Genomic DNA, 26,288 nt, shown 5'->3' on the forward strand with positions numbered 1-26,288 from the left:
AACTACAGAGATGCCTGACAACAGTGACAAAAAACTAGGCCACTCTTCCCAGTGCCTTTCACCACTCCTCTTCCAGCATTTGACAGCAACTGGCTTTAACCCCTTGTGAGCCTTGTTAGCACAGTGTGTATTGTGTGATTGACAAACCTCGGGGGCAGGGGGAGAGTCTTACCCAGAGATTATTATTAGTATTATTATTATTATTATTTATTTATATAGCACCATCAATGTACATGGTGCTGAACAGAGTAATAAGTCAATCATGCAAACACACATAGTTGTGCTAGGAAAAAGAATGGTGCTCGTCGCTGGCTGCAAGGAACATCCAAGGAGGCTTTTTGTTTTAAAGCAAGCAAGAAAGAAAATAAAACCCTCAGCCACCTCATCCTAAAAAGGGACACCCCCTCCACTCCAAAGATATGACATATATATGTCAACACAGGTGCTTCACAAGGCAAGGAAGTGGGCGGGGGAGAATCTCATCACAGCAGGATGTGCCACAAGGACCCCGGGGTATTTGCTGGTGGGTAGTGGGGGGCGAATAGGAAACAAACCATGGCAAGTCGGTGAGCACCTGGACCCGCTGTCAGCAGCAGTGTGGCTGAGTGAGCGATTAAGGAGCCCACCATAGCTTGCTTTCAGGGTGGCTTATTGTGAGATGTGAGCTGGCTCTTGTGGTGCTTCTAGATGGGTGGTTCCTAACACTGCCAATCAAAAGACGTTGTGCAGCTATTCCCATTTTCCCTCCTTAATGGATTTTTATGTGGAAAGCAAAAAGATGGGACTTAGCAGTGGGAAAACATGGAAGGGTTACAAGTGGAACATGACAGATGCTTCCAGGTGAAGGTTTGTTAGCACTACCACTCAGAAGGCATTGTGGGGAGCAATTCTGTCTCCCCACCCCCACCCCCAAATGGATTTTCTGCAGTGAGAAGAAGACAGAAAAAACAATGGGAAAACACAGCAGGGTCACGAGTAGAAGATGATGTCTGGACCCCATTTTAAATCCCGTGAATGAGGCAGGGTGATTGCAGAATGAAAACTTTGTCTGGAAGCACCCAAACAGAAGAGTAGTATAGGAAAAGATGGAATACCTGCACAACGAGTGCTTCCAGATGAGGCTTTTATGGTACCTTTACCCTGCCTCATTCACGGACATTTACAGGGGGTCTAGATGTCACGGTCTTCTCCTCGTGACTCTCCTGTGTTTTCTTTCAGCTTCTTCCATCTTTCCCCTGAATGCAGAAAATCTGTTAAGGAGAAAAAGATCAAGCAGTTGCATGGTGCCTCTTGGCTGCTTCCACCAGGAGCCTGCCTCCTGGAAGCAAGGCGCCCTTCCCACCCCCAGCCCCTGTAGTCTCCATAAACCGTCACACTCCTCTTCCACCTTCTTCAAGAAGCATTAGCAACCTGGGTAATGACATTTTGAGGGTTTCAGCCTGTTATATGACCTTTCGTTCCCTGACATCTTGTTTTATTGTTGTGATTGTAATGGCCTTTGTGCCATAGACAAGTAAAATTTCTTCTTCTTCTTCTTCTTCTTCTTCTTCTTCTTCTTCTTCTTCTTCTTCTTCTTCTTCTTCTTCTTCTTCTTCTTCTTCTTCTTCTTCTCCTCCTCCTTCCTGAGTTGCCCGCCTCTTCCATTCCCTCCCCATAGGGGATTGCCAGCACTCTCTTGTGTTTACCAAGCACCCAGCGGAGCTCAGACTGCCCTCCCGTCCCAGTTTTGCCAACAGCCACTCCGCTACATCCCAAGGCTGCCGTGCTGATACCGAGGAGGAAAGACAGGAAGGGATAAACCCCACATTCTCTTTCCCTCCACTGCAGGTCAGCCTTCCCCAGCCTGGTACCTGCTGGAGGAATTGTACTTCAACACACCTGGAGAGCATCAAGCTGGAAAATGTTATTGGAGGCGCTGGCTTTACAAAGCATCCACCGCCATTTCGCTTGGGTGCTGCTCTCTGCCTCTCTTGTGCTGCAGGATGGAGCGCTCCTAAGAGTCAAAGGGAGCCTCACCTTGCAGGGGCTGATCCCAGTGGTGGCTGGTGCCCACAGGGATGGAGGGGCAGAAGGCAGGGCAATTGCTCAATAGTTTCTTAATGCTTAGCCAAAATCTGCTTCCCTGTGATTTCCACCCATTGGTTCTGGCCCTGCCCTTGGGAGCAACAAAGAACAAGTCTGTGCCACCTTCTGCATGACAGCCTTTCAGATACTTGAAGACTGCTGTTGTGTCTCCCCTTAATCTCCTCTTCTCCAGGCTAAACATACTCCGCTCTTTCAACCATTCTTCATAGGACTTGGGTTTCTATGCCCCCTCACCCTCCTCACTGCTCTTCTCTGGATGCATGCCAACTTGCCAATGCCTTTCTTAAAAGGGGGTACCAGAACTGAAAACAGAACTCCAAATGTGGCTGGACTAATGCTGACCTATTACTTCCCGTGATCTGGACGCTATGCTTCTGTTCATGCAGCCCAAGAGTGCATAAGCCTTCTTAGCTGCTGCATCACACTGCTAACTCATATTCAGCTTCACATGTATAGAATCATAGAATCATAGAATAGCAGAGTTGGAAGGGGCCTACAAGGCCATCGAGTCCAACCCCCTGCTCAATGCAGGAATCCACCCTAAAGCATCCCTGACAGATGGTTGTCCAGCTGCCTCTTGAATGCCTCTAGTGTGGGAGAGCCCACAACCTCCCTAGGTAGCTGATTCCACTGTCGCACTGCTCTAACAGTCAGGAAGTTTTTCCTGATGTCCAGCCGGAATCTGGCTTCCTTTAACTTGAGCCCGTTATTCCGTGTCCTGCACTCTGGGAGAATCGAGAAGAGATCCTGGCCCTCCTCTGTGTGACAACCTTTTAAGTATTTGAAGAGTGCTATCATGTCTCCCCTCAATCTTCTCTTCTCCAGGCTAAACATGCCCAGTTCTTTCAGTCTCTCTTCATAGGGCTTTGTTTCTAGACCTCTGATCATCCTCGTTGCCCTCTTCTGAACACGCTCCAGCTTGTCTGCGTCCTTCTTGAATTGTGGAGCCCAGAACTGGACACAATACTCTAGATGAGGCCTAACCAGGGCCGAATAGAGAGGAACCAGTACCTCACGTGATTTGGAAGCTATACTTCTATTAATGCAGCCCAAAATAGCATTTGCCTTTCTTGCAGCCATATCGCACTGTTGGCTCATATTCAGCTTGTGATCTACAACAATTCCAAGATCTTTCTCATTTGTAGTATTGCTGAGCCAAGTGTCCCCCATCTTGTAACTGTGCATTTGGTTTCTATTCCCTAAATGTAGAACTTGGCATTTATCCCTATTAAATTTCATTCTGTTGTTTTCAGCCCAGCACTCCAGCCTATCAAGATCACTTTGAAGTTTGTTTCTGTCTTCCAGGGTATTAGCTATCCCACCCAATTTGGTGTCATCTGCAAATTTGATCAGCGTACTGCTGTCAAGCCAGATATCTTCCATCCAGTACTTGTGTCTTGATTTTTTGTACCTAAATGCAAGACTTTAATCTCTATTGAATCTCATCTGGTAAGATTCCGTCCAGTGTTCCATCTTGTCTAGATCCTTTTCAAAGAGTCAAAGGGTGAATTTTCCTGACTTCCGTGGAGTTGCTGTCCCTCCTAGCTTTGTGTCATCTGCAGATCTGATAAGCAGCCCCTCTATACCCTCAACCAACACTGGCCTAGGGCTGAGCCCTACGACACTCCACTCCAGACCCCTCCCTCCAGGAGGATGCAAAGCCATTCATTGGCACTCATTGAATTGGGCTGCCTAACCGACTGTGGAGCGACCTGATCGCAGTATTGTCCAGCCCACATTTTACCATCTTATCAATAAAGATGTCATGGGAAAACCTGTCAACTATTTCAGTGAAAACAAGATATTCCCATGGACTACCAAACTAGTAATTATCCAAATAAATAAATAAAAATGGACTAACATAGGAAGCTGCCTTAGACCTGACAAAAGCCTTCATCCCACCTACCCATTTCCCTCGAATTATCCCACTTTGTTTCCATAGCGTATGAAAGCTTCCTGTTGTTGCTGTTGACAGTATAAACGCAGGCATGTGAGCTCAGAAGTAAACCCCATGGTGTACCAGGGGCCACTCCTGCGGGCGCCCTGGGGCTCAGGCGCCTTGTTGCCTCCGCACTTCTCCTTGCTCCTGCTCAGCTCCACCCTGCTTTGCCGCGCCCCCCGGGAGGGTTTTTTGTTTCGTTTTTTAGTTTATTGAGATGAAAGGTCAAACCTTACACTTGCAGCTCTCTGAGGAGGATGCGTGTAGAGGGAGAGACTGAATCTGCTTACCGGAAGAACACAAACTTTTCCGTCTCCCTCCCCAGCAGGCGGGACCAGATTTCTCTCGCCCTCCTTTTTCTTTCTCCTCCTCGAGAAAACCCGAGACAAGATTTCCTCGTTGTAGTCTCTGACACCTGACCCTCCCACCGACCCCTTTTGTTGTATGCTGGCATACCATACAATGGCTCGCCGCCGCCACTCACCCTCCCTCCGTCCCTCTCCTCAGCACTAGCCTTCTTCCATGCGCCCCAGTGGCCACTTGGAGTATAAGAAGAATCGCTCTTTCCGCGATCCTATTTTCATTGCGCAATCACAGCAGGGCACATCGGAGTACTTCACCATGATTGCAGATTATAGGGTAAGTGTCATGTGAGACCATTGCATTGAACTCACTGGGATTTCAGAGCATAATGCTGGTGTGATGAAGCTGTAACATGGGAAGCTGCCTTATACTGGCAGACCATCCCTCCACCTAGCCCAGGATTATTGACACTGATTGGCAGCAGCTCTCTGGGAGTTCAGACATGGATTCTTTCCTTGCCTTCTCCCCTGGAGAAGCTGGGGATTGAACCTGGGAACTTCTGCATGCAAAACAGGTGCTCTACCACTGAACCATGGCTTCCCCTGTACCCATGTTGACTCCTAATGATCAATGCACTGTTTTCTACATGCTCACAGACTGACCACCTAGTCATTTATTTGAGAATTGTGCTCTGTACTGACATCAGGTTTGTAGTTACCTTTTCTCCCTTCTTGCCTTCTCCAGCTGCTTTCTCCTTTTCCCTCTGTGAAGATATTGCCGGCCAAAAACATAGGCCTACAGGGGCTACCTTTCTGTTTTACCTGGAGTGGAACTTGACACACAGCCCTCCTATTTCCCCTAGCAACAAATCCTTCCCCACTGTGCTACTAGGTAGCTCAGTCTTGCTCCCTGTGAACTTGCTATTGCAGCTTCCATTGTTGCTTGCTGAAGTAGTTCCAGTCCCTCTCCCAGGCAAAAAGCACGGTCCTCTCACATGGGCATTGCTCCCACAGGGAGACTTTACCCCTTTCTCAGTATTCCCTTTCCCTGTTTGGCGAGTCCCCTGCCTTTGCCTCTCTCTCGCCCTATTATTGCTGTTAGGAGTAATCTGCCAGTCTAATGTTGGAGGATTTAGTGTACAAACCTTCATGTTTCTGATAAATAAAGTTGTGTGGGTTCTTCATAATCCTTGCTTTGTTAAGGGACAGTGCATGATCTGCTGTCAGTGCCCCACACTTCTGCAAAAGATCCCTAGGTTTTTGGGTTTGTCATACACATGTGTACACCTGCCGCTCTGCATGCCTGTGTAAACAAGGATATGTAGTAATACCGTTTTCTGTGTACCTAAGATAAGAACCTCGTAGTCTTGCTTTCTGTGAGCAAGATGTGGTCACATCTTTCATTCTTATTTGCCCATGGCACTCCCTTCTCCAATAGCTGCACAGAAACAACCACCACAGTTTGCTGACTGGTGCCTTTCCTACATGGGCCATGTAGGGTGCCATTGGGTGGTAAGATGATGCACTCTGTGAGAATGGTGACTTGTCATCATTACTATATTAGGTCTCTTTTTTATTATTGTGCTTTTGATGCTGCTGTTCAGGGAACGTAGGATAATATCTGCTAGTTGTAGCAGTCTAAGCTGCAGAGTCTAGTGTGGTAGTGGCCATCTTTGGATAGGCCAGAAGATTATCTTGCCTCTCTGTTTCCCCTGTAAAATTCTTCCTTTCACTACAAATTGACCTGAAGTGTTATATAGTTAAGGGGTGAGGAAGTAAGAGGTGGCTAATGCTGAAATATTCTGCTCCCAAGAAGGTAGTGTTCCTATTCTAATTCTTCAAATGATACTAGCAGAGCTTTGTTTCTGGTTCAGGCTCATTTGCACCTCGGAGCAACCAAGTACAGAGAACAGGGGTAATAGAGGAGTGCAAGTGGAAGGCCATTGAGCTGCTTCGGGGAACAGCGGCATTCACCTGGGCTCAGTATGCCAAAAGATCGCATAATATATTGCTAATCTGGAAAGAGTTTGAAGGAACGCCTCCTCCCATATGTACCTGCCCGGACCTTAAGATCATCTACAGGGGCCCTTCTCCGTGAGCCCCTGCCAAAGGAAGTGAGGCAGGTGGCTACTAGGAGGAGGGCTTTCTCTGCTGTGGCACCCAGGTTGTGGAATGAGCTCCCCAGAGAGGTCCACCTGGCGCCTACACTGTACTGCTTTCATCGCCAGCTGAAGACCTTTTTATTCTCTCAATATTTTAACACTTAATTTTAACATAAATTTTTACTGTTCTAACTCTGTATTTTAATCTTATATCAATTTTGCTGCGTGGTTTTATCCTGGTTGTGCTTTTTATACTGTATTTTGTATTTGTGCTTTTAACCTGTTGGTTGTTTTATTATGGTTTTAATTTTTGTGAACCGCCCAGGGAGCTTCAGCTATTGGACGGTATAAAAATGTAATAAATAAATAAATAAATAAATAAATAAATGAGTGGAGCTAATCCCAACCTCCACATAAACATATACCAAGTACTTTAGTTCCCTGCCGCCGTCGCCACCACCACCACAATGCTGGGAGTGGCTGTATCTAGACACCCACACCCTCAGTCCCTGCTGTTGACAACTAGAGCGTGGAACTTACGTCACACAGATACTCCTGGGTCCTGCACCACTGAGCTCGGTTCCTGGGAGAAAGGAGGCAAGAAACAGAAACAATTGAAGGGTTACTTTGTGAGAAAAGAAGACATTATGGATCCTAAGGATTAGGATAAAATGACGGAGAGTGTCTTAGGGCTCTTGGAATATCAATTTGGGCCCCATTGGACTGTATAGAATTTGGCAAGATGTTCTGCAATACTAATTGGTTGGGGCCCATGTGTAGGGGGAAGAGAAGTGCTGGTGCCACAAAATCCTGGGCACCGGTGCTGGTACAACAAGTCTTTTCGGAATCTTTGCTCTTCATAAGCCCCAGGAAGCCCCAAAGGAGTTTTGCAGGCAGTAGTTAATTAGCCTTCACTGAAGCCATATGAGGTTGACTAGAGAGTTACAGGAATGATTCTATAAACCTAAGGCAGGAAGCATTACCAGTCGAAGGACCATTTCATATCTTGCAATTTTAATGGGACCTAAAGACCCACATTGTGTGCTTGCTACACACATGTCTATCAGAGAAACATGTCTTTTAAAGAGATAAGAATTGGTGCTGGCACTACCCTTAAGCAGGGTGAGATGGCTCAGGTAGCAGATGTGGGCAATATTAAATGGCAGCCAACTATTATTTTTGACACTTTATTATTACATATCTACTACCATGGGCATGGTATTTGGATTTTCTTTCACCCAACCTATACCTACCTATGCCTCTGCTAAGCTATTTCTGTTAAAATAAGGACATTTTGGCTGTTTCATAACATTGTGTTCTTCTGTAAGAACAAATATGAAGCAATCCAGTTTAAACAATAACAAAGCACTACACTTTTAAGCGCCCTATTTCAAATAGTTTGCAGTTATTCCTCATTTCTGCCATTTCAAAGTCCTGTTCAAAACCATGATGGTTAAGCATTTTGAGCTAAACATTATGGCTTAGCATGGCATGTGAACCATTCCTAGCTGTGGTGGCTACATGACCATGGTTTCAACTTGCTCATTAACCATTTTTTGCAGAAGGGTTTGCAGTCTAGCCATGGCTTAGTGCGTTGTCTGAACAGGCCTTTTATATGTTTTTGCAGTCATCTTTGACTTCATCGCTGTCCACTGACATCTTAAATATAACCTTTTTCTGAGATGATTTCAGATTGTTTTATTGAAGATATACCACCTTTTGACCACAAGAGATCCACACGGCAGCTACCCTTGCAGATAAGGTATTGTAGATTTTAATAGCTTTTATCCAAACACTCTGCAAAGGCCTTCTTCCAGCTCTCTGACTTGCATTCATGTCCTTTTCAGTCTTTACATAATGGCTTAAGCAAAAACATTTCATCAGCTCCTTTTAACATAAAGCAACAGGTCAAACATTTCTTTCTTTCATTTTCTCCATTGCTTTTATAGTAACATTGTTATCTGCAGCTCATTGGAGGCCTTCATTGCCCTGCTTTTATCTTTGTAAATTTGTTTAAAGATGGTGTTTTGATAATCAAGAAACTAAAATTTCAGATGCTATAACACTTGATTAGAATCATAGAATCATAGAATAGCAGAATTGGAAGGGGCCTACAAGGCCATCGAGTCCAACCCGATGCTCAATGCAGGAATCCACCCTAAAGCATCCCTGACAGATGCTTGTCCAGCTGCCTCTTGAAGGCCTCTAGTGTGGGAGAGCCCACAACCTCCCTAGGTAACTGATTCCATTGTCGCACTGCTCTAACAGTCAGGAAGTTTTTCCTGATGTCCAGCCGGAATCTGGCTTCCTTTAACTTGAGCCCGTTATTCCGTGTCCTGCACTCTGGGACGATCGAGAAGAGATCCTGGCCCTCCTCTGTGTGACAAGCTTTTAAGTATTTGAAGACTGCTATCATGTCTCCCCTCAATCTTCTCTTCTCCAGGCTAAACATGCCCAGTTCTTTCAGTCTCTCTTCATAGGGCTTTGTTTCTAGACCCCTGATCATCCTGGTTGCCCTCCTCTGAACACGCTCCAGCTTATCTGCATCCTTCTTGAATTGTGGAGCCCAGAACTGGACACAATACTCTAGATGAGGCCTAACCAGGGCTGAATAGAGAGGAACCAGTACCTCACGTGATTTGGAAGCTATACTTCTATTAATGCAGCCCAAAATAGCATTGGCCTTTCTTGCAGCCATATCGCACTGTTGGCTCATATTCAGCTTGCAATCTACAACAATTCCAAGATCTTGCTCGTTTGTAGTATTGCTGAGCCAAGTGTCCCCCATCTTGTAACTGCATTTGGTTTCTATTCCCTTAATGTAGAACTTGGCATTTATCCCTATTAAATTTCATCCTGTTGTTTTCAGCCCAGCACTCCAGCCTATCAAGATCACTTTGAAGTTTGTTTCTGTCTTCCAGGGTATTAGCTATCCCACCCAATTTGGTGTCATCTGCAAATTTGATCAGCGTTCCCTGCACCTCCTCGTCCAAATCATTAATAAAAATGTTGAAGAGCACTGGGCCCAGGACTGAGCCCTGCGGCACCCCACTCGTTGCCTCTCCCCAGTTTGAGAAGGTTCCATTGATAAGTACTCTTTGAGTCCGATTCTGTAGCCAACTGTGAATCCACCTAATAGTTGTTCCATCTAGCCCACTTTTAGCTAGTTTGTTAATCAGAATGTCATGTGGTACTTTGTCAAAAGCTTTGCTGAAGTCAAGATATATGACGTCCACAGCATTCCCACAGTCCACAAGGGAGGTTATCCTATCAAAAAATGAGATCAAATTAGTCTGACAGGATTTGTTCCTGACAAATCCATGTTGGCTTCTAGTAATCACTGCATTGATTTCAAGGTGTTTACAGATTGACTTCTTTATAATCTGCTCCAGAATTTTCCCAGGGATGGATGTCAGACTGACTGGTCTATAGTTCCCAGGTTCCTCCTTTTTACCCTTTTTGAAGATAGGGACAATGTTAGCCCTCCTCCAGTCGTCCGGCACCTCACCCATCTTCCATGATTTTGCAAAGATAATAGACAAAGGTTCTGAGAGTTCTTCTGCTAGCTCCTTCATTACTCTAGGATGCAGTTCATCTGGCCCTGGAGATTTGAACTCATTCATGGAAATTAGGTGTTCTTTGATCATTTGTTTATCAATCTCAAACTGCAATCCTGCCCCCTCAACTTCTGCTTCACTTTTTCCAGGGGGGTCATAGACCCGCTTTTGGGAGAAGACCGAGGCAAAGTAGGAATTGAGCATTTCAGCCTTTTCTTTGTCGTCTGTTATCAATTTGCCATCCTCATTAAGCAGTTGAACCACCATTTCTTTCCTCTGGCTTTTACTACTCACATATCTGAAGAAAGCCTTTTTATTGCTTTTAGCATCCCTCGCTATTCTCAGCTCATTCACAGCTTTAGCCTTCCTGACGCCATTTCAGCACTTCTGAGCCACATATCTGTACTCTTCTTTTGTAGCCTGGCCTTCCTTCCACTTCCTATATGTATCCCTTTTTGTTTTCAGGTCATCTCTAAGCTTTTTGTGGAGCCACATTGGTTTCCTCTGTTGTCTTCTATCTTTTCTCCTGGTTGGAATTGTTTGTAACTGTGCCTTTAAATTTTCATTTTTTAAATACTCCCACCCATCCTGAACTCCTTTTCTCATTAGGCTCACTTGCCACGGGACCTTACTTATTATAGTTCTGAGTTTATTAAAATCAGTTTACCTAAAATCCAGAGTACGTGTATGGCTACGCTCGACTTTTGTCTCCTTCATAATCAAGAATTCAAGTATGACGTGGTCACTTTCCCCCAGAGTTCCCGTAACTGCCACTTTATCCACTAAGTCATCCCTATTGGTCAATATCAAGTCAAGGATTGCCGATCCTCTAGTTCCTTCCTCCACTTTCTGTAGGAGAAAGTTATCACCCACACATGTCAGGAATTTCTTGGAAGGGCCGCTTTTGGCAGTATTGGTCTCCCAACAGATATCAGGGTAACTGAAGTCCCCCATCATTACTACATCACACTTCCTTGAAACACTGGCAATTTGTTTCTCAAAAGTTTTGTCCTCGTCTTCTCCTTGATTGGGTGGTCGGTAGTAGACTCCGATTATCATGTTCTTTTTATTCCTTGCCCCATTTATTTTAATCCAGACGCTCTCGACGGGGCTCCCAGTCTCATCCGCCTGTATTTAATTTACTTAGTATTTACTTAATATTCCTCCCAAACCTCCCTTACTGCAGTTGTTCCCAAGCTCCTCTTTTCATCCTAGTTCTTCCCTTCCAACAAACCTTATTTAACATAGTGAGTACAGGCATACATAGTTTTGGGGTGGTGAGACTGCTGAGAATCTGTACTCTCCACTTCTTTTGCGCGATGCAGCACTTTTCTCGATGAAGCCAGCTCAGGATCAATGGGTACTACCTCTTTCCAGTGGAGTGCAGATTGACTGGCCCTTGCGACAGTCATAAAACCATTTCCCTCTCCCTGGGTTAGAGCAATGTTTCAAGTAGAAAACAACACAGACTGACTAATTTTTAAAGGCATCAAATAAATATTTAACTGGATAGACATGCAAAGTGCTGGGGTGACGGCGGAGGAATAAAACTGAAAGCCTGCTTGGCTCAGCACTGCATTCAAACTTTCTGGTACTTCAAAAACAAGAGTGAAGGAAAGGGAAAGCAGAATTCACTTGTAGGTCAGTACATCTGTATGCACCCTAATTCTCTGTGCTTTGATTTGCTCTCTGGTTCCAGAATTTCTGTCCAGACTAAAGTAGACTATTATCCATTGACTATTTATCTTTTCCACTATCTCAATAGAACTTGTAAAACACAAACCCCAGTTCATCCAGTGGCATCCAGACACTGCAACAATTTGGAAATATTGCATGGACTGAGACTTCATTAATCATCAATATTTTTCACTTTCTGCTCCTCATTTATACTTTTCTCCAATACCTGGTGCACAGAAACAGGAATGGGGAATTCTGTAGGATGAGAAAAGAGAGAATATAACCATATCTACCTGGAGATCTATGTTGCTTGTTCTACTGATATCATTTCCAGATAGATCTAGTCTGGATCCTATTTGAAGAACTTGACTTCCTTTATTTTCTGATACCTCATCAGCTGCCCTTTGAATACACCCATTCTCAGAGAGATCCCCTTTCTTATTCAGCCTCTCCATTTCCTCCAGGTCTTCTGACCAAAGGCTTTTGGGTCCTGCAGAGCAGTTAGTCTGAAATGTATAGCTTGTGGCAGGCACCAGGAGGCCTGTCTCTTGCAATGAGCTTGCCTTAAGGAATTCCTTCTTCTCTGGCCCATTTAGGGATACATCTGAATTGGCTGCCACAGTCAAGGAACTTTCTCCTTGAGTTGACTCATCTGCACAATCTTCCTTTGGTCCTCTTTTGCTCAGAGAATCTGTCTCCTGAACTTTTCCTTGCTGAAGACCATCAATGTGAACGATTCCATTCCGAGATCCCTCCAGTTGGAGTTTTTCATTGCTGTGGTCTACATCTGCAGAGCCAAGGTCCTGCTTACTATCAGGGAGAGACTCTTCTTGTGATTCGTGGGAATCTGATTTCTTCCCAATGTGGGTGACATGGAATCTAAGACAAAAATAAGAAATATCAGATCAATCGAAAGTGGCAAAATATTTTCAAACAACCATCATCATTTGGTTTGCCAGGTCTCCTGAGGCTCAAATCCTGAGATCCAGAGGCAGAACGTAAGACCTTGCGGGTAGTATTTGTTAGAGCAGTAAATAAAACCCAAAAATACTTGATCATTTTTTCTAAAGAGATCCCAATCCTCTCCTTCTAGCTGATCCTCCAGAGCAGGTTTACAAATTTCTTTCCCATATGTTTATTATACCTGTAGTGATGTCCACATCTGTCACTCTCCCCACAAGAGAGGGAAAGATACTAAGAGTGGAAGAATATGTGAGGAAATAGGAAAGATATAAACTTTAGAATTGGGAGAGAAGGTTGGGAATGGGCCCTGTGGAAACTGAGGCTCCCTTACCCTCCACTTGCTTCTAATTTCTCACCATGTTAATTCCTTCTCCCAGAGACCTGGGAAAGAAGCTAAAACTTGAACATGTTGGCCCAAACCATAAGACCTGGCAACCCCACTCATCATGCTGATCGCATTAACATGCTACCCCTAACATCTGATGCTCCTTCATTCTCATCTGCATGCCAACACTGACATCTCATATAAATGCACACAGACCTGTTCAGTTAGCATGCCATCTTTTACTTCCAAACTTGACCTTCCATTATTACCATTCCATCAGCATGGTTTTCTGGCTGATATCCACTACCTTTCTTCCCTTTCAGAACTCATCATCTTGTCTAATACTTGAGTTCTTGCCAGACCTGTTCTCTGACTCCTAATACGAGCTCTTTCAGCGTGCTAACACATCTGCATTCCTAAACCCTATTCATTTGTACCAGAGACAAGAGCTGGCTGGAATTTTCCTGAGTAAACTTATCCCAGCATTGGAAGGGGGCTTGTAGGGCTTCTAATCCAACCTTCTGCTTCATGCAGAAAAGCTTGAGCATCCCAAAGAATTGGCTGTCTAAATACAATGTATTTCTAAGATGTACAACTTTTTTTTTGCTTCTAAACTATTATTTTTTGATGCTTTGCTTCTAAACTATTATTAATCAAATGTTTAAAAATTGATGTATAACTAAAACTAACATTTCAAATTTTAAAAGGTTATTAGCGAGAAAAAATATATGCATAGAAATCATATCTACTGATTGAAAGCAGAAATTCATAAGGATTTGGTAGTCTTAAAGTTTGTGGAACCACTACATTGAAAAAAAACACAAAAAACCTTCAGTTACCAGGTGCTGGAATCTCTACCTATAAAGCAGAAAGCATGTGTGTCTCACGTATGTCCGGAAATGTTTACCCACTTCCAGATGAGTTAGAAACTTGAAATTTGACATAGCGATAGGTCTGGCTGTACAATGCAATAGAAAAATCTAAAAACACAATTTTAGGGTTTTAAGTATTTCTAAAGAATTTAATAAAACCTAGGTCTGGAGGTGACAGACTTGACCTTGGGGGAGCTAGGGGTGGCAACGGCCGACAGAAAGCTCTGGCGAGGGCTGGTCCATGAAGTCACGAAGAGTCGGAAGCGACTGAACGAATAAACAAACAAACAAAAAAGGTTTACACCTACAACTCCCAGCATACCTTGAGCAGAACTCCCAGCATGCCTTGGGTGAGAGGACACACCCACTGTCCTTTGGCAGCCATTGTGTGTGCACAGGTGGGTGGCTGCTGCATGTCTTTCACAACCCCAACTCCTAAGGTTGGTCTTGAGCAGTCAACCCAATTCCACATAAAAGGAAACAACTAACATAAATGGGCTGCGTCCATTTGCAGTGCACCCTCCCATCCTCTGTGTGGTTTTAAGATGTCAGCATGTCTTTGAGGGGCTGAACGTGCTCAAAGGCATTCCATCCTGATATCACTGTTTTCTCAGAATCTGGGGGAAGCAAGTGTATAGCCTTTGCCCTTAAGAGGGAGAGAGGAAGGGGAAGTACTCTGCGCATGCCCAGAAACAGACCCAACAAAGGGGGGAAGAGCCTGGCCCAGCCCCAGCCTTTCAGTACAGGCTCCTGATGGAGCACTTGGGGGTGCAGGCTAAGGCAGTGCCAGCAAGATTGGCCAGAGCTGGGCGCATCCACTGACAGCCGCTTACCTCCCTTCCTTGGTGATGCTACTCCTTGAAGCTCTATCGAGGAGCAGCATTGGCAACAAGAGGATGTTGTTTAGGTTTTAAAAAGTATATCTTTTAAATTTTGTAGGGCCGCCTTGAGGCCCAATATTGGGCAAAAGGTGGGATACAAATAAATATTATAATATAATATAATCTCTCAGAGGATGCGGGCACCTGCAGGCAGGAAGGTGTAGTACTGGCATGTAGCGTGGCTTATTTTAAATAAACCATGGGTTAGCAAACCAGGTCACTATATCTCAGTCTTAACTCAGCTCCCACTTCCCTGACCTCTCACTAACTGTCTTTGTTCTTCTTCTACCTGACTTTCTCCAATTTCCACTCACCCCAACCACCATTCCATTCTAGCCTCAGCTGTCAGTCATTCCTCCATTCACTCTTCTGTTTCAATGGTATAGTCAGGCTTTTACATAAAAATCATAAACTTTATTCAGCAATTCCTGCATCTGTCTTGGAATGTTATGGTTTAGTTATAACCGGGGAGGTGTGGGTGGGAGGATGCAGCATAAAATATCTCATCAAGTCAAAAGGCCTGGGGGGGGATTCACATGGCACTGGAAAGCCGTTCATGTAGTCGCTAGGCAAGCCTGCCTGGGAAAAGAAATCCATAAGCAGGGTGCCACAACTAGGAAGGCCCGCTCTCCAGTTGTCTCCCACCACACCTCAGATGGTGTTCTAAAATTAACACGTTATTGAGATGCCTAGGCTTACGCCTACAACTCCCAGCATGCCTTGGGCAGGAGAAAAGACTTATCAGGCTTCAGCAGCCATCATCTGGAAGTGGCTCTCCGTCCTTGGTCACATGTCTCTATGCACCATCGGGAGCAGTAGGGGAGGAGGGTGCAGCTCCGGGGCTGTCGCCGATGGCAACGACTGAGTTAACTGTCACTGAGTCAACCAGCTGGCTCCCTCATGGCCTACTGACGGGCACCGATTGCACAGTGCAGCATGGACTGGCTCAGCCAGACTTTATGTCCTGTGATCCGCAGTGACAGGACTCCATTGGGCAAGTCGGCACCATGGCGAAAGGCATGCTGGGAGTTGTAGTTGTTGTTTTCTGTGGGGACAAGGAAAATCATGGCAGCACTCCCAACACCCCCATCTGTCGGGAGTGAGAGAAAAAAGGAAATGTATTTAATTTGTTTCAAAGTTACATCACAGGTGTTGCACTGGCCTACCTTGCAGAGTTGTTGTCAGGGTGAGAGAGGTAAAAAAGATACAAATTTAATTCGTTTAAAAGTTAACTCATTGGCCTAGCACCACTTTAAGATGATTATCTCGAAGACATATATCTTCGGGGGCCTGAGCAATGCTGGGTATATCAGCTAGTTTAAAATAAAAACTTCTAAGAGGTTTTTTAAAATTGTTTAATTATCTCTGGTGATCTGTCTTCGTTATGCCCAGTTTCTCAGCATGCTGGTACAGACCTTATCTCCATTCCAATCTCCTAACCATATTGGCTGCTCATCATGGATGCCAGGGCCTCCCCAACTTACCCTTGGCATGCTGCTGTTGCCCCTTCGTCACTTCACTATTTTATTTATTTATTTATTTATTTATTTATTTATTACATTTCTATACCACCCAATAGCCGGAGCTCTCTGGGCGGTTCACAAAAATTAAAACCATTCAAAGTATAAAACTTCGAAGGCCTCTATTGTAGGACAGCCCACAACCTCACCAGGCAACTGATTCCATTGTCGTACTGCTCTAACAGACAGCAAGTTTTTGCTGATGTCCAGCTGGAATCTGGCTTCCTTTAACTTGAGCCCATTATTCCGTGTCCTGCACTCTGGGAGGATCGAGAAGGACCTTAGGGTACATATGGGAGGAGGCGTTCCTTCAGAAAGCCTGGCGCCAAGCCGTTTAGGGCTTTAAATGTTAATACCAGCACTTTGAATCGGGCCCGGACCTGGACTGGCAGCCAATGAAGCTGGAAAAGGACTGGCGTGATGTAGTCTCATCGGCCAGTCCCTGTTAGTAACCGTGCTGCCCTGTTTTGTACCAGTTTCCGGACCGTTTTCAAAGGCAGCCCCATGTATAACGCATTGCAGTAATCCAAACGAGAGGTTATCAGAGCATGGATAACTGTAGCTAGGCTATCTCTGTCCAGATAAGGGTGCAGTTGGTATATCAGCCTAAGCTGATAAAAGGTGCTCTTTGCCACTGAGTTCACCTGTGCCTCAAATGACAGTTCTGGATCCAAGAGCACCCCCAAACTATGGACTCGATCCTTTAGGGAGAGTGCAACCCCATCCAGGACAGGGCAAACATCACCTCGCCGGACAAATGAACCACCCGCTAACAGTACCTCCATCTTGTCTGGATTGAATCTCAGTTTGTTAGCCCTCATCCAGTCCATTACTGTGCCCAGGCTACTACCCCTTGACATGCCCCTGTTAGAACATAACCTTCTTCATCCTTGCAGAATTGTTGTTGCTGTCACATGTCTCTTGCTAGCAGGCCACAAAGATCTGAAGGAGACTGAGAAAGACAGCAGTCCTCAGTTTTGATCTTCTGGCAAAAGGAGGTCAATCCCACCAAAGAGGTCAGGATAAGGTTACAACCGGTAAGTACAATATTGTTTTGTTTTCATTCTTCCCACTCCCAGCTATTGACATTTGCCAAGGATTCTGCTCAGACTCATGAACAAAATGGTGCATGCATTCTTCACCAGTGGAGTTGTATCTTTTCCTCTCCAGGGAAGAAACCAACTTTGGAAAAATAGTTTTTGCCTTTTCTTCACTCAAACTAAAAGTTAGATGGCACACGTCTCTCCATAATGTCTAGATTTGCACTCTCCCAAAATTAATTCCATGGGAATAGGATGGGAAAGGGGGTAATTGCTATTGGGCTAAGAGAAAGTGATGCGTTGTCATGGAGAATGGAAGACATGTTTTGGCTTCTGGGTTTTGACCATCTAAAGGAATGCTACTGGCTTAAATTTGTTTAACAATAATTGCCTCTTTTCAGGGCATCCTGGGAACTGCTTTTTTCTTAAAGTATCATTCTCAATATTCTCTCGATATACTGATGAAAATAAGCATATAGATCCAAGCAGGCCCTCTCTGTACTATAAATAAATAAATAAATAAATAAATAAAGTGTGTTAATAATCCTGGAATTATTATTTTTCTGCATTTTTGGCAATGAATGTGCTTGAAGAAATCAAGAAATTAAATATCAGCTGTATACATTTCTTTCATTCTGTCCCATGTCAGATTCATTCCATGTCAAGGGGCTTAGAAGTACTAATAAGCAGAAAATAGTGCTTAAAGAGCTTAATGTCGATGTGGCATTTTTACAAGAAACCCATCTGACTGCTGAAGATGCTCATTTGTTAAACAAGGATTGGGTTGGTGAAGTTTTTTGTAACAGACACTTTGATATTTGCCAAGGGGGTGGCAATTTTAGTCCATAAAAGGCTTTCTCTGCAACAGGTGATCATTGATCCTGATAGTTGCTTTCTAATCTTGGTTGGGAAATACATGGGTAAAACAATTGCAATGATAAATGTATACGGTTAGACTACTTTTTGGTTTCCACTTCTTTATTTCAGCATATAAAGGTTTGCAGGATTGATACATTGGTAATTTCAGATCACACCCCAGTATGTTAGGAGCTTCAGTTCTCAGATTTGCCAAGGCCTTCTGGACTTTGGCATTTTAATGTTTCTTTTTTAAATGATGAGAGGTTCAAATCTCATATTACTGCTGAATTGGCTGAATATTTTGATATCAATGAGGATACTGCGAGTTCTTGTGCCATGGAATGATAGGCCAGCAAAGCCTTTATCCAGGGCCAAATCATTGCTTATGCTGCATATAAAAAAGACATAGAATAGCGCAACAGGTGCTTTTAGATAAGAAGCTGGAATCTCTTATAACCCAGTTTGCTAGTTCTCCATCAGCACAACTGTGTCAAGAGTTACAAAAAGTTAAATGTGAACTAAATATTTTATCTCAGCAAGCAGAATTTGCCCTAACTTGTTTGAGACAGGTATACTGGGGAAATGGGGAATGTCCTGGTAAATTTTTTGCACATCATCTTAAACATCAAAATGTTATTTCTGCTACTAAAGATGCGAAAAACACAATTCATACTTCTCCTACCAACATAAATTTACAAGGTTTTACACAGAGTTGTATAGTAAGGGTAGTGAGATATCGGAGAAGGATATGAATACTTCCTTTGTCAGATCAAGCTCCCTTGTTTAGATTCCTTGCAAAGGCAATACTTTATAGCTCCTATAAGACTCAAAGAGATAACAAAAGCAATTACAAGTATGAAGAATGGAAAATCCTCAGGACCAGATGGGTTCCAAATTGAGTGGTATAAAACCTTTTCTACTTTTCTAGCTCCAAAACATTAAAAACTTTATAAATATATATTTGACACAGGTTCGCTTTCCTTATCATTAAATGATGCTTGTATTACCATCATCCCTAAGCCTGGCAAGGACCACACTAATTGTGGTAATTATCAACCAATTTCACTAATAAACATTAATATCAAAATATTAACGGCAATTTTAACTGGTCATTACAACACTGGTTGGTCCAGATCAAGTGGGATTTATTAAAACCAGACAGGGGGCTGCTGATTTGAGATTAGTTGTCGACTTGACAGCTTTAAACAGAGAAAGAACGGACCAGGCAGCCATTGTCTCTTTGGATGCTGAGAAGGCCTTTGACAAAATATATTGGAAGTTTATGCTTGTTATGCGAAGTCATTTTGGCTTCCAATGGAATTTTTGAAGTGGGTTAGAATTTTATATTTGACTCCAGGAGCAAGAGTTATGACCAATGGTTGGTTGTCGGCATTTTGCATGCTTGAGCGAGGTACTCAGCAAGGATGTCTGTTTTCCCCATTGATATTTGATCTATACTTGGAACCCCTGGCTTGTGCAATTAGACGGAATAGTAGTATTCACGGGTTTGTACACGCTGACCTAGAATTTAAAATTATTCTTTATGCAGATGATCTTTTATTGTTGATTTCTAAACTCCAGACATCTATTTCTGTTTTGATGGAATTGATTAATACCTTTGGTGATCTTTCTGGTTATTCAGTTAATTGATCAATGTTGGAGTTGATGCCATTTGGAGATAGTATGTTTTCTACTGTGCTGGCTAATAGCCAATTTTGGTGGTGCCCTGATTTTATTATCTACCTGGGAATATTCATTCCAAGAGAGATATCTCAATTTATCAAAATAAACTTAAATAAACTGATTAGTAAGAGTACATGAGATATAGACAGACGGGCACTGTTAAATCCTATATATTTAATGTATGTCGTCCTCCCCCCCCCCATTTTTACAATGTATTTTCTGTTATATTTGCCAATATTTACAATAAAAGAAAAAAGTCAGATTCAGTCCAGACATCTTGTAATCTGCATTCACCATTTCCTCCTTTCTTTGTGCCCTCTATATCTATTATTATTGTAATAATTATTATATTATTTACTACCTATTAGATTTGTATAACGCCCAACTGGCAAATGCCCTCAGCACAGTTTACAATAATAAAACCAAACAACAACAACAAAATAGTAAATAAATAAATATGAATGATATTACAACAATACAACTATCAAAATAATAGCTAAACATTAAAATATATTAAAAACATGGAAAATGTTGAGGACCCAACACTAAAATTAATAAAGCATTCAATTTAAGGTTAAATACCTGCTTAAAGAAGAAATTCTTAACTTGGCATCGAAATGTATACCGTGAAGACACCAGGCAGATCTCCCTGGGAAGGGAATTTCTGTAGATTGGGGCGGGGGGGGGGGGGTGGGACTACAGAGAAAGGTCTTTCCCGGCTTGCACCATTGTGGGTGGCAGCACCCAGAGAAGAGGCTCCAAAGAGGATCTTTGCAACTGGGCAGGAACATATGGGAGGAGGCACTCCTTCAGGTAGCCATTTAGGGCTTTAAAGGTCAGCACCAACACTTTGAATCAGGCCTGGAAACTAACTGAAAACTAGTAGCACTGATACAGCACTAGAATAATATGTTTAAAAAGGCCAGTCCCAGGAAGCAGCCTTGCTACTCTGTTCTGCACTAACTGAAGTTTCTTGTGATTATTTGATTGGGACTGAAATGTAGTTATGCATGACTGCAGAAGCACTATATATAATTTTAGGGGCACTAATCATTACTGTTCTAATTATTGTCCTTAAATATGGTTAAACTTACACACACCATTATCTTGCTATTCTATTCCTACAATGTATCCTTTCTCCTGTCTTTTCTTCACCCTCCCTTCTTTTTCAGGTGGAATTCTATGCACATTTACCTCAGAGTATGTCCCATTGATCTCAGTGGGGCTTACTTCTGAGTAGACATACTTATAATTGTGCTGCAGCTTTGTTTTTAAGGTAACACAAGATAACTTAAAAACTTGTTTACTGAAAGAACTGCTTGCTGGTTACTGCACCATATCTGCTTGAAAAAAGGGGGTTGGATAGCCTTTGCCTCCAGGAATTTATCCAACCCCCTTTTAAAGCCATCTTGTGGTAATGAACTTCATAATTTAACTATGCACTGTGTGAAGAAGTCCTTCCTTTTATTTGTCTTACAGAAGTAGCAAAGCTACAAAACAAACTCCAGGCAAACTTTCACTATGGCTTTCTTTCTTTCTTTCTTTCTTTCTTTCTTTCTTTCTTTCTTTCCCAAATCGGGTGCAACCCAAGGAACTTTCCTAAAGGATCTTTGCTTCTCTCCATCTCTTTTGCCTTTTCTCAAGAGCAGCCACAGAGAAGCACATTTCACTGCTGTGTGTTGCTGCCACTCTGAGCTGTCATTCACTTTAAAAGTTCTATTTAAATAGAATCCCCATCAATCCTGTCCTCTGTGGAGCCAAGCTCCCTTGACTCTCGAGAGCCAGACATCAAGGCTAATAGATTTTTTAGCCAGAATTCAAAAACATGCAAACCCAAACCAGACCCCAAGGAAAGAAGTTCCTTCACACTTTGTCCTGGCTTCCTAACCATCCCTCCCTAACCTCCCCATTTCTTCCTCCCACCACCCAGCTCTTTTTTTTAAATCTCCTCCCAGAAATGTCAGGCTAATTTAGAGCCCTGCTCCAATGCAAATCAAAACAGCAGCCACTGAGAAGGGCAGGCTCGGCCCAAGGTGTGTTGCCAGCTGAAGAGCCCCAGCGCTGGTGCCTCTCCTGCCTCGCCCCATGCACCTTTGCCATATGTTGATGTTCTTGTCTCGTCGCCATCGCTACAGCCTCCCAGGCAGGCAGCCGGCATTTGTCTTTGGCACGCTAACGCATGCCCATCCTTTTGCATTGCACTAGCCAAGGCCCGGATGGGGGAGGGGCAGGGTCTGGGAAGACCTGTTCCCGGAAGTGCCAGAACGGGCCTTCCCAGCCCCTCCCGCCCGGAGATCTCAGCCTTTCCTTGGCCGGCGACTTTATGCCGGCCAAGAGAAGGCACGTACAGGCCACGGGGGAGGCAGGGAAGGCCTGTTCTGGCACTTCCGGGAACGGGCCTTTTCAGCCCCGCCCATGGTACATCTGGGTGTCTGCTGGGTCGTTGCTATGGCGTTGACCCTGCAGAGGCCCAGATGGGGGCAGGTCAGGTCTGGGAAGCCTCGTTTCAGGAAGTGGCAGAATGGGCCTTCCCAGCTCCTCCTGCCCCACCGATTTCCCAGATTTCCCCCATTAAATAGGAGATTTCGGGGGGGGGCCCGGACCTAGTTTTGCCCCTCTGTTTTCCGGTCTTGTCCAGGCAAAACCGGTCATATGGTCACCCTAATAAACACACACTCACACAGTTAACAATGTACAATAATAATGCAAAAACATTTTTCACTAGTGGAAATCTTCTTCCATGCTTTCTTGGAAGCAAAACACAAACATGTCTTCTGCGACAGAGAACTCAAATACAACTACAAGTGTCTCCTTTAACAGTATACATACGCAGAAAACATAAACACACATTGAAGATCTCTCTCTCTCTCTCTCTCTCTCTCTCTCACACACACACACACACACACACACAATTTAGTCAAACAGGACACATACACAAACACAGCCAGTCTTGTCCCAGGACATTTTGCTTCCTGTGGAGGACCAGCAAATATCTCCCATTTCTCACTAGATAATCTGGGCCAGTCACTACCTTTCAGCCTAATCTACCTCACAGGATTGTTTTGAGAATAAAAATTGGGATCTGGTGGAAAGGCAAACATAAATATGAAATCCAGTGTATTGTAGCGATTAGAGTGTTGAACTGGGACTGTGGAGACTTGGGTTCTAGTCCCCATTCAGCCATAAAGTTACTGGGCCAGTCATTGACTCTCAGCCTAACGTACTTCACAGGGTTGTTGTGAGGATAACTTTAAAGTAACTTTAAAGTAACTTTAAAATCATGGGTGCCAAGTGTGTGGGAAGAGGAGGGCGAGGTGAGGAAAAAAATCACACAATACAACCCACACGAAAGCATTTCTTTGGGCCCATATTCTCCTGTTCCAATAGCAACTCCAATTGCACAGAGTATCAAGTGACTTTAAGATCATGAGTGGGAAGGGAGAATCCACACAGGCACATTATTATTATTATTATTATTATTATTATTATTATTATTATTACTATTATTATTATTATTATTATTATTAATTGATTTTATTCATTTATTACATTTCCCTACTGCCCAATAGTTTGATGATGATGATGATGATGATAATAATAATAATAATAATAATAATAATAATAATAATGGCACACACGCAAACACAGAGGCATACACTCTCTCACTTTCTCATACACTCTCACAGATACTTACTTACTCACAGTCTTTTACTTTCCTGCCCTTAAAAATATGTCAGAAACTCAAAATACTTGGTCTTATGGTGCTCCACTCCTCTTTCTATGCATCCACTAACCACATTCTTGCTCTGCAGCTAGTAGACCAGATGACCTATTACAGAGGATGCTTTTTTCTTTTCTTTTCTTTTACAGCCAGAAACTCCGGACATGGCTACAGCAATGCTCAGTAGCCTGGCTTAGTGGCTCCTCCTCCTTCTGCATAGGCAGAGAGAGAGACTATTTATTTATTTATTTTATGTTGTTGGGGATTATTTCCTGAAGGCTCCCTACACAGACACTCCAATTGCATTCCCCTTTGCAGGTGAATTATCTTCGCAAGCATGATTCGCACACGTGCTCGGTTTGCAAGTTAAAGCCACTACCCACTTTAGGAGGAATGGGATGGCCAGAGATGGCCAAGTGTGACAGAACAAGTAAGTAGAAACAGCCTTCTCTCTCCAGGCTCCCTGTCTGTCTGACTACCAGTCTGGAGTGTTTACATCTTGTGTTGAGCCAGCAGGACAGATTGAGGATTGGTGTAAACCCACTCCGTATCCAGCAGTCTCTGTACCTGAGCTGACAAAAGTGGTCTTGCACTGAGCAGGGGATTAGACTCAATGGCCTTATAGACTCTTTCCAACTCTATTAGTCTATGATTCTATGTTTCTGTGGTCTCGAATGTGATGTTGAGGTCCCTCAGGCTGCTGGTTTTGGGGGCATCAACATTCATGCCAATGCCACCTTGTCTGGGGTGCTCAGGATTTCATGGCCTCCATGACAACCATGGGACTATGCCAACATGTCATTGGCCCAACACATGTAGCAGGGCACACTCTAGACTTATTTCTTTCAGCTGGACATGGGGATGGTGATCTGAAGGTGGGCGATTTGAATCAGGCCCTTTGTCATGGTCAGATCACCTCCTGTGGAGATTTAGTCTGATGACAGCTTTTTCCCTCTGTAAAGGTAGGGGACCTATTAAGATGGTCCACCCCTGGAGGCTAATGGATGCAGATGGTTTCCAGGTGTGTGTGTGTGTGTGTTTCCAGCTGATATGGCTGGCATTCCTGTTGAAGGCCTGGTTGATCTGTGGAATGCAGAATTGAAATGCAGAAAGAACTAAGCATGTTTAGCCTTGAGAAGAAAAAACTGAGAGGAGACATGATAGCATTCTTAAAGTACTTGAAAGGTTGCCTCCCAGAGCGCAGGACACAGAATAATGGGCTCAAGCTACAGGAAGCCCAATTCCCGCCGGACATCGGAAAAAACTTCCTGACTGTTAGAGCAGTATGACAATGGAACCAATTAACTAGGAAGGTATTGGGCTCTCCCACACTAGAGGCCTTCAAGAGGCAGCTGGACAACCATCTGTCAGTATGCTTTAAGGTGGAATCCTGCATTGAGGAGGGGGTTGGACTCGATGGCTTTATAGGCCCCTTCCAACTCGACTATTCTATGACGTGGACAGTTGACACAGTCACTCCTGAGCACCCTCTTCTGAGTAGAGCTCATATAGTTCCATGGTATACAGCTGGAGTGCAGATAGAGACAAACTCCTAGTGGATGTAATCAAACACTGGTGTGTGCTTATGGTCGGGTATGTTCAGGGGTGGTGAAAGCAGCAAGGAAATAACATTTTGCTGCCTCTATTCAATCCTTCATGTGCCACTCACCAGAGCTTTTTTAGGGTCATCTGGGGCCTATTACATGCTGGCCCATCTGAGGCCCGCTGTATTATACTTGCTAGGCACTTCCAGGATAAAATCTCTTGTATCTGCTGGGGCTTAGACTCCTCTTACAGCAGGTGAATCAGGTGAGGTACCCAGAGCACAGCCTGGTCCAATTTACTTGGATGAGTTTCAGTTGGTACAACTTGCGGACATTGACAGGGTCCTAGGATAGGCTGGTGGGACCACTTCCCAACAGGACCCTTGCTGCTCTTGACTTATAAAAAACCAGCATGGACAATGGAACTGCTGGCTGGACCAGGAAGGTGATAAATGCCTCCTTGCAATCGGAACTGGTCCCAAGCTGCCTGAAAGAGGATGCCCCTGAAAGAGGAGTGAGACCACTCCTGAAGAATCCTCCCTAGACCAGGAAGATCTTAACAACTTTAGGCCAGTGAAAAATATTGAGACTGATTCATTTCAGTTGGGGCTCAGACCAAGTTTTGGCATGGAAACAACCTTGGTCACCTTGTATGATGACCTATGTTGGAAAAGAAACAGGAGGAGTGTGACCCTGTTAATACTCTTGGATCTCTTAGCATCTTTCAATACCATCAGCCATGGTATTCTGGGATGACTATCTGAGCTGGAGGGTACTGCATTGCAGTGGTTTTGCTCCTACTTGGATGGCCAGCTCCAGTGGTGCTTGGGGAATATCACTCAGCCCCATTATTAGGGCCCTCTAGATCTAGCCCCAACTTCTTCAGGAGAGACTGAAATGCCATCTTTTTTAAAGAGATTGGTAGTTAGCCATCTCTCGATGATGTTCAGGGAGTGAACACTTCATTGTTCACTCCCTGGATCCAGGTCCTCCAGCCAAAAGTATTGGCTGTAATCAGCCAATAAAGGCAGGGGTCAAGAGCACAGGTAGTTGGATGGACAGAACCAAGCAGTCTGTCCACATCATCAGGCCTCAAGGATTGAAATTCATCTTATAAAACAACCCCTCCATTTGCATCACCTATGGAGTCCAAGTCATGATGGGTCTGAGTAATTTTGTCCTCAGAGTGTACTGCAAATTGATCAGAACAAGCAGTTCA

At 43.9% G+C, this 26,288-nt stretch overlaps 1 protein-coding gene across 3 annotated transcripts in view; it reads right to left on the reverse strand.

Moving 5' to 3' along the window:
• RELL2 (RELT like 2) overlaps positions 1 to 26,288 on the reverse strand; it is a 47,675-nt gene that overhangs the window by 13,703 nt on the left and 7,684 nt on the right. For all 3 annotated transcript variants that reach the window (XM_063130053.1, XM_063130052.1, XM_063130054.1), the window contains 2 exons: positions 11,956 to 12,541; positions 6,969 to 7,011 (listed from right to left, as the gene is read on the reverse strand). In XM_063130053.1, the coding sequence (XP_062986123.1) occupies positions 6,970 to 7,011; positions 11,956 to 12,541 (628 nt within the window). In that variant the 3' untranslated portion in view covers position 6,969. The remainder of the gene's footprint in view (positions 1 to 6,968; positions 7,012 to 11,955; positions 12,542 to 26,288) is intronic.

The sequence above is a fragment of the Elgaria multicarinata genome, chromosome 7, assembly GCF_023053635.1.
Source record: "Elgaria multicarinata webbii isolate HBS135686 ecotype San Diego chromosome 7, rElgMul1.1.pri, whole genome shotgun sequence".
Lineage (NCBI taxonomy): Eukaryota > Metazoa > Chordata > Lepidosauria > Squamata > Anguidae > Elgaria > Elgaria multicarinata.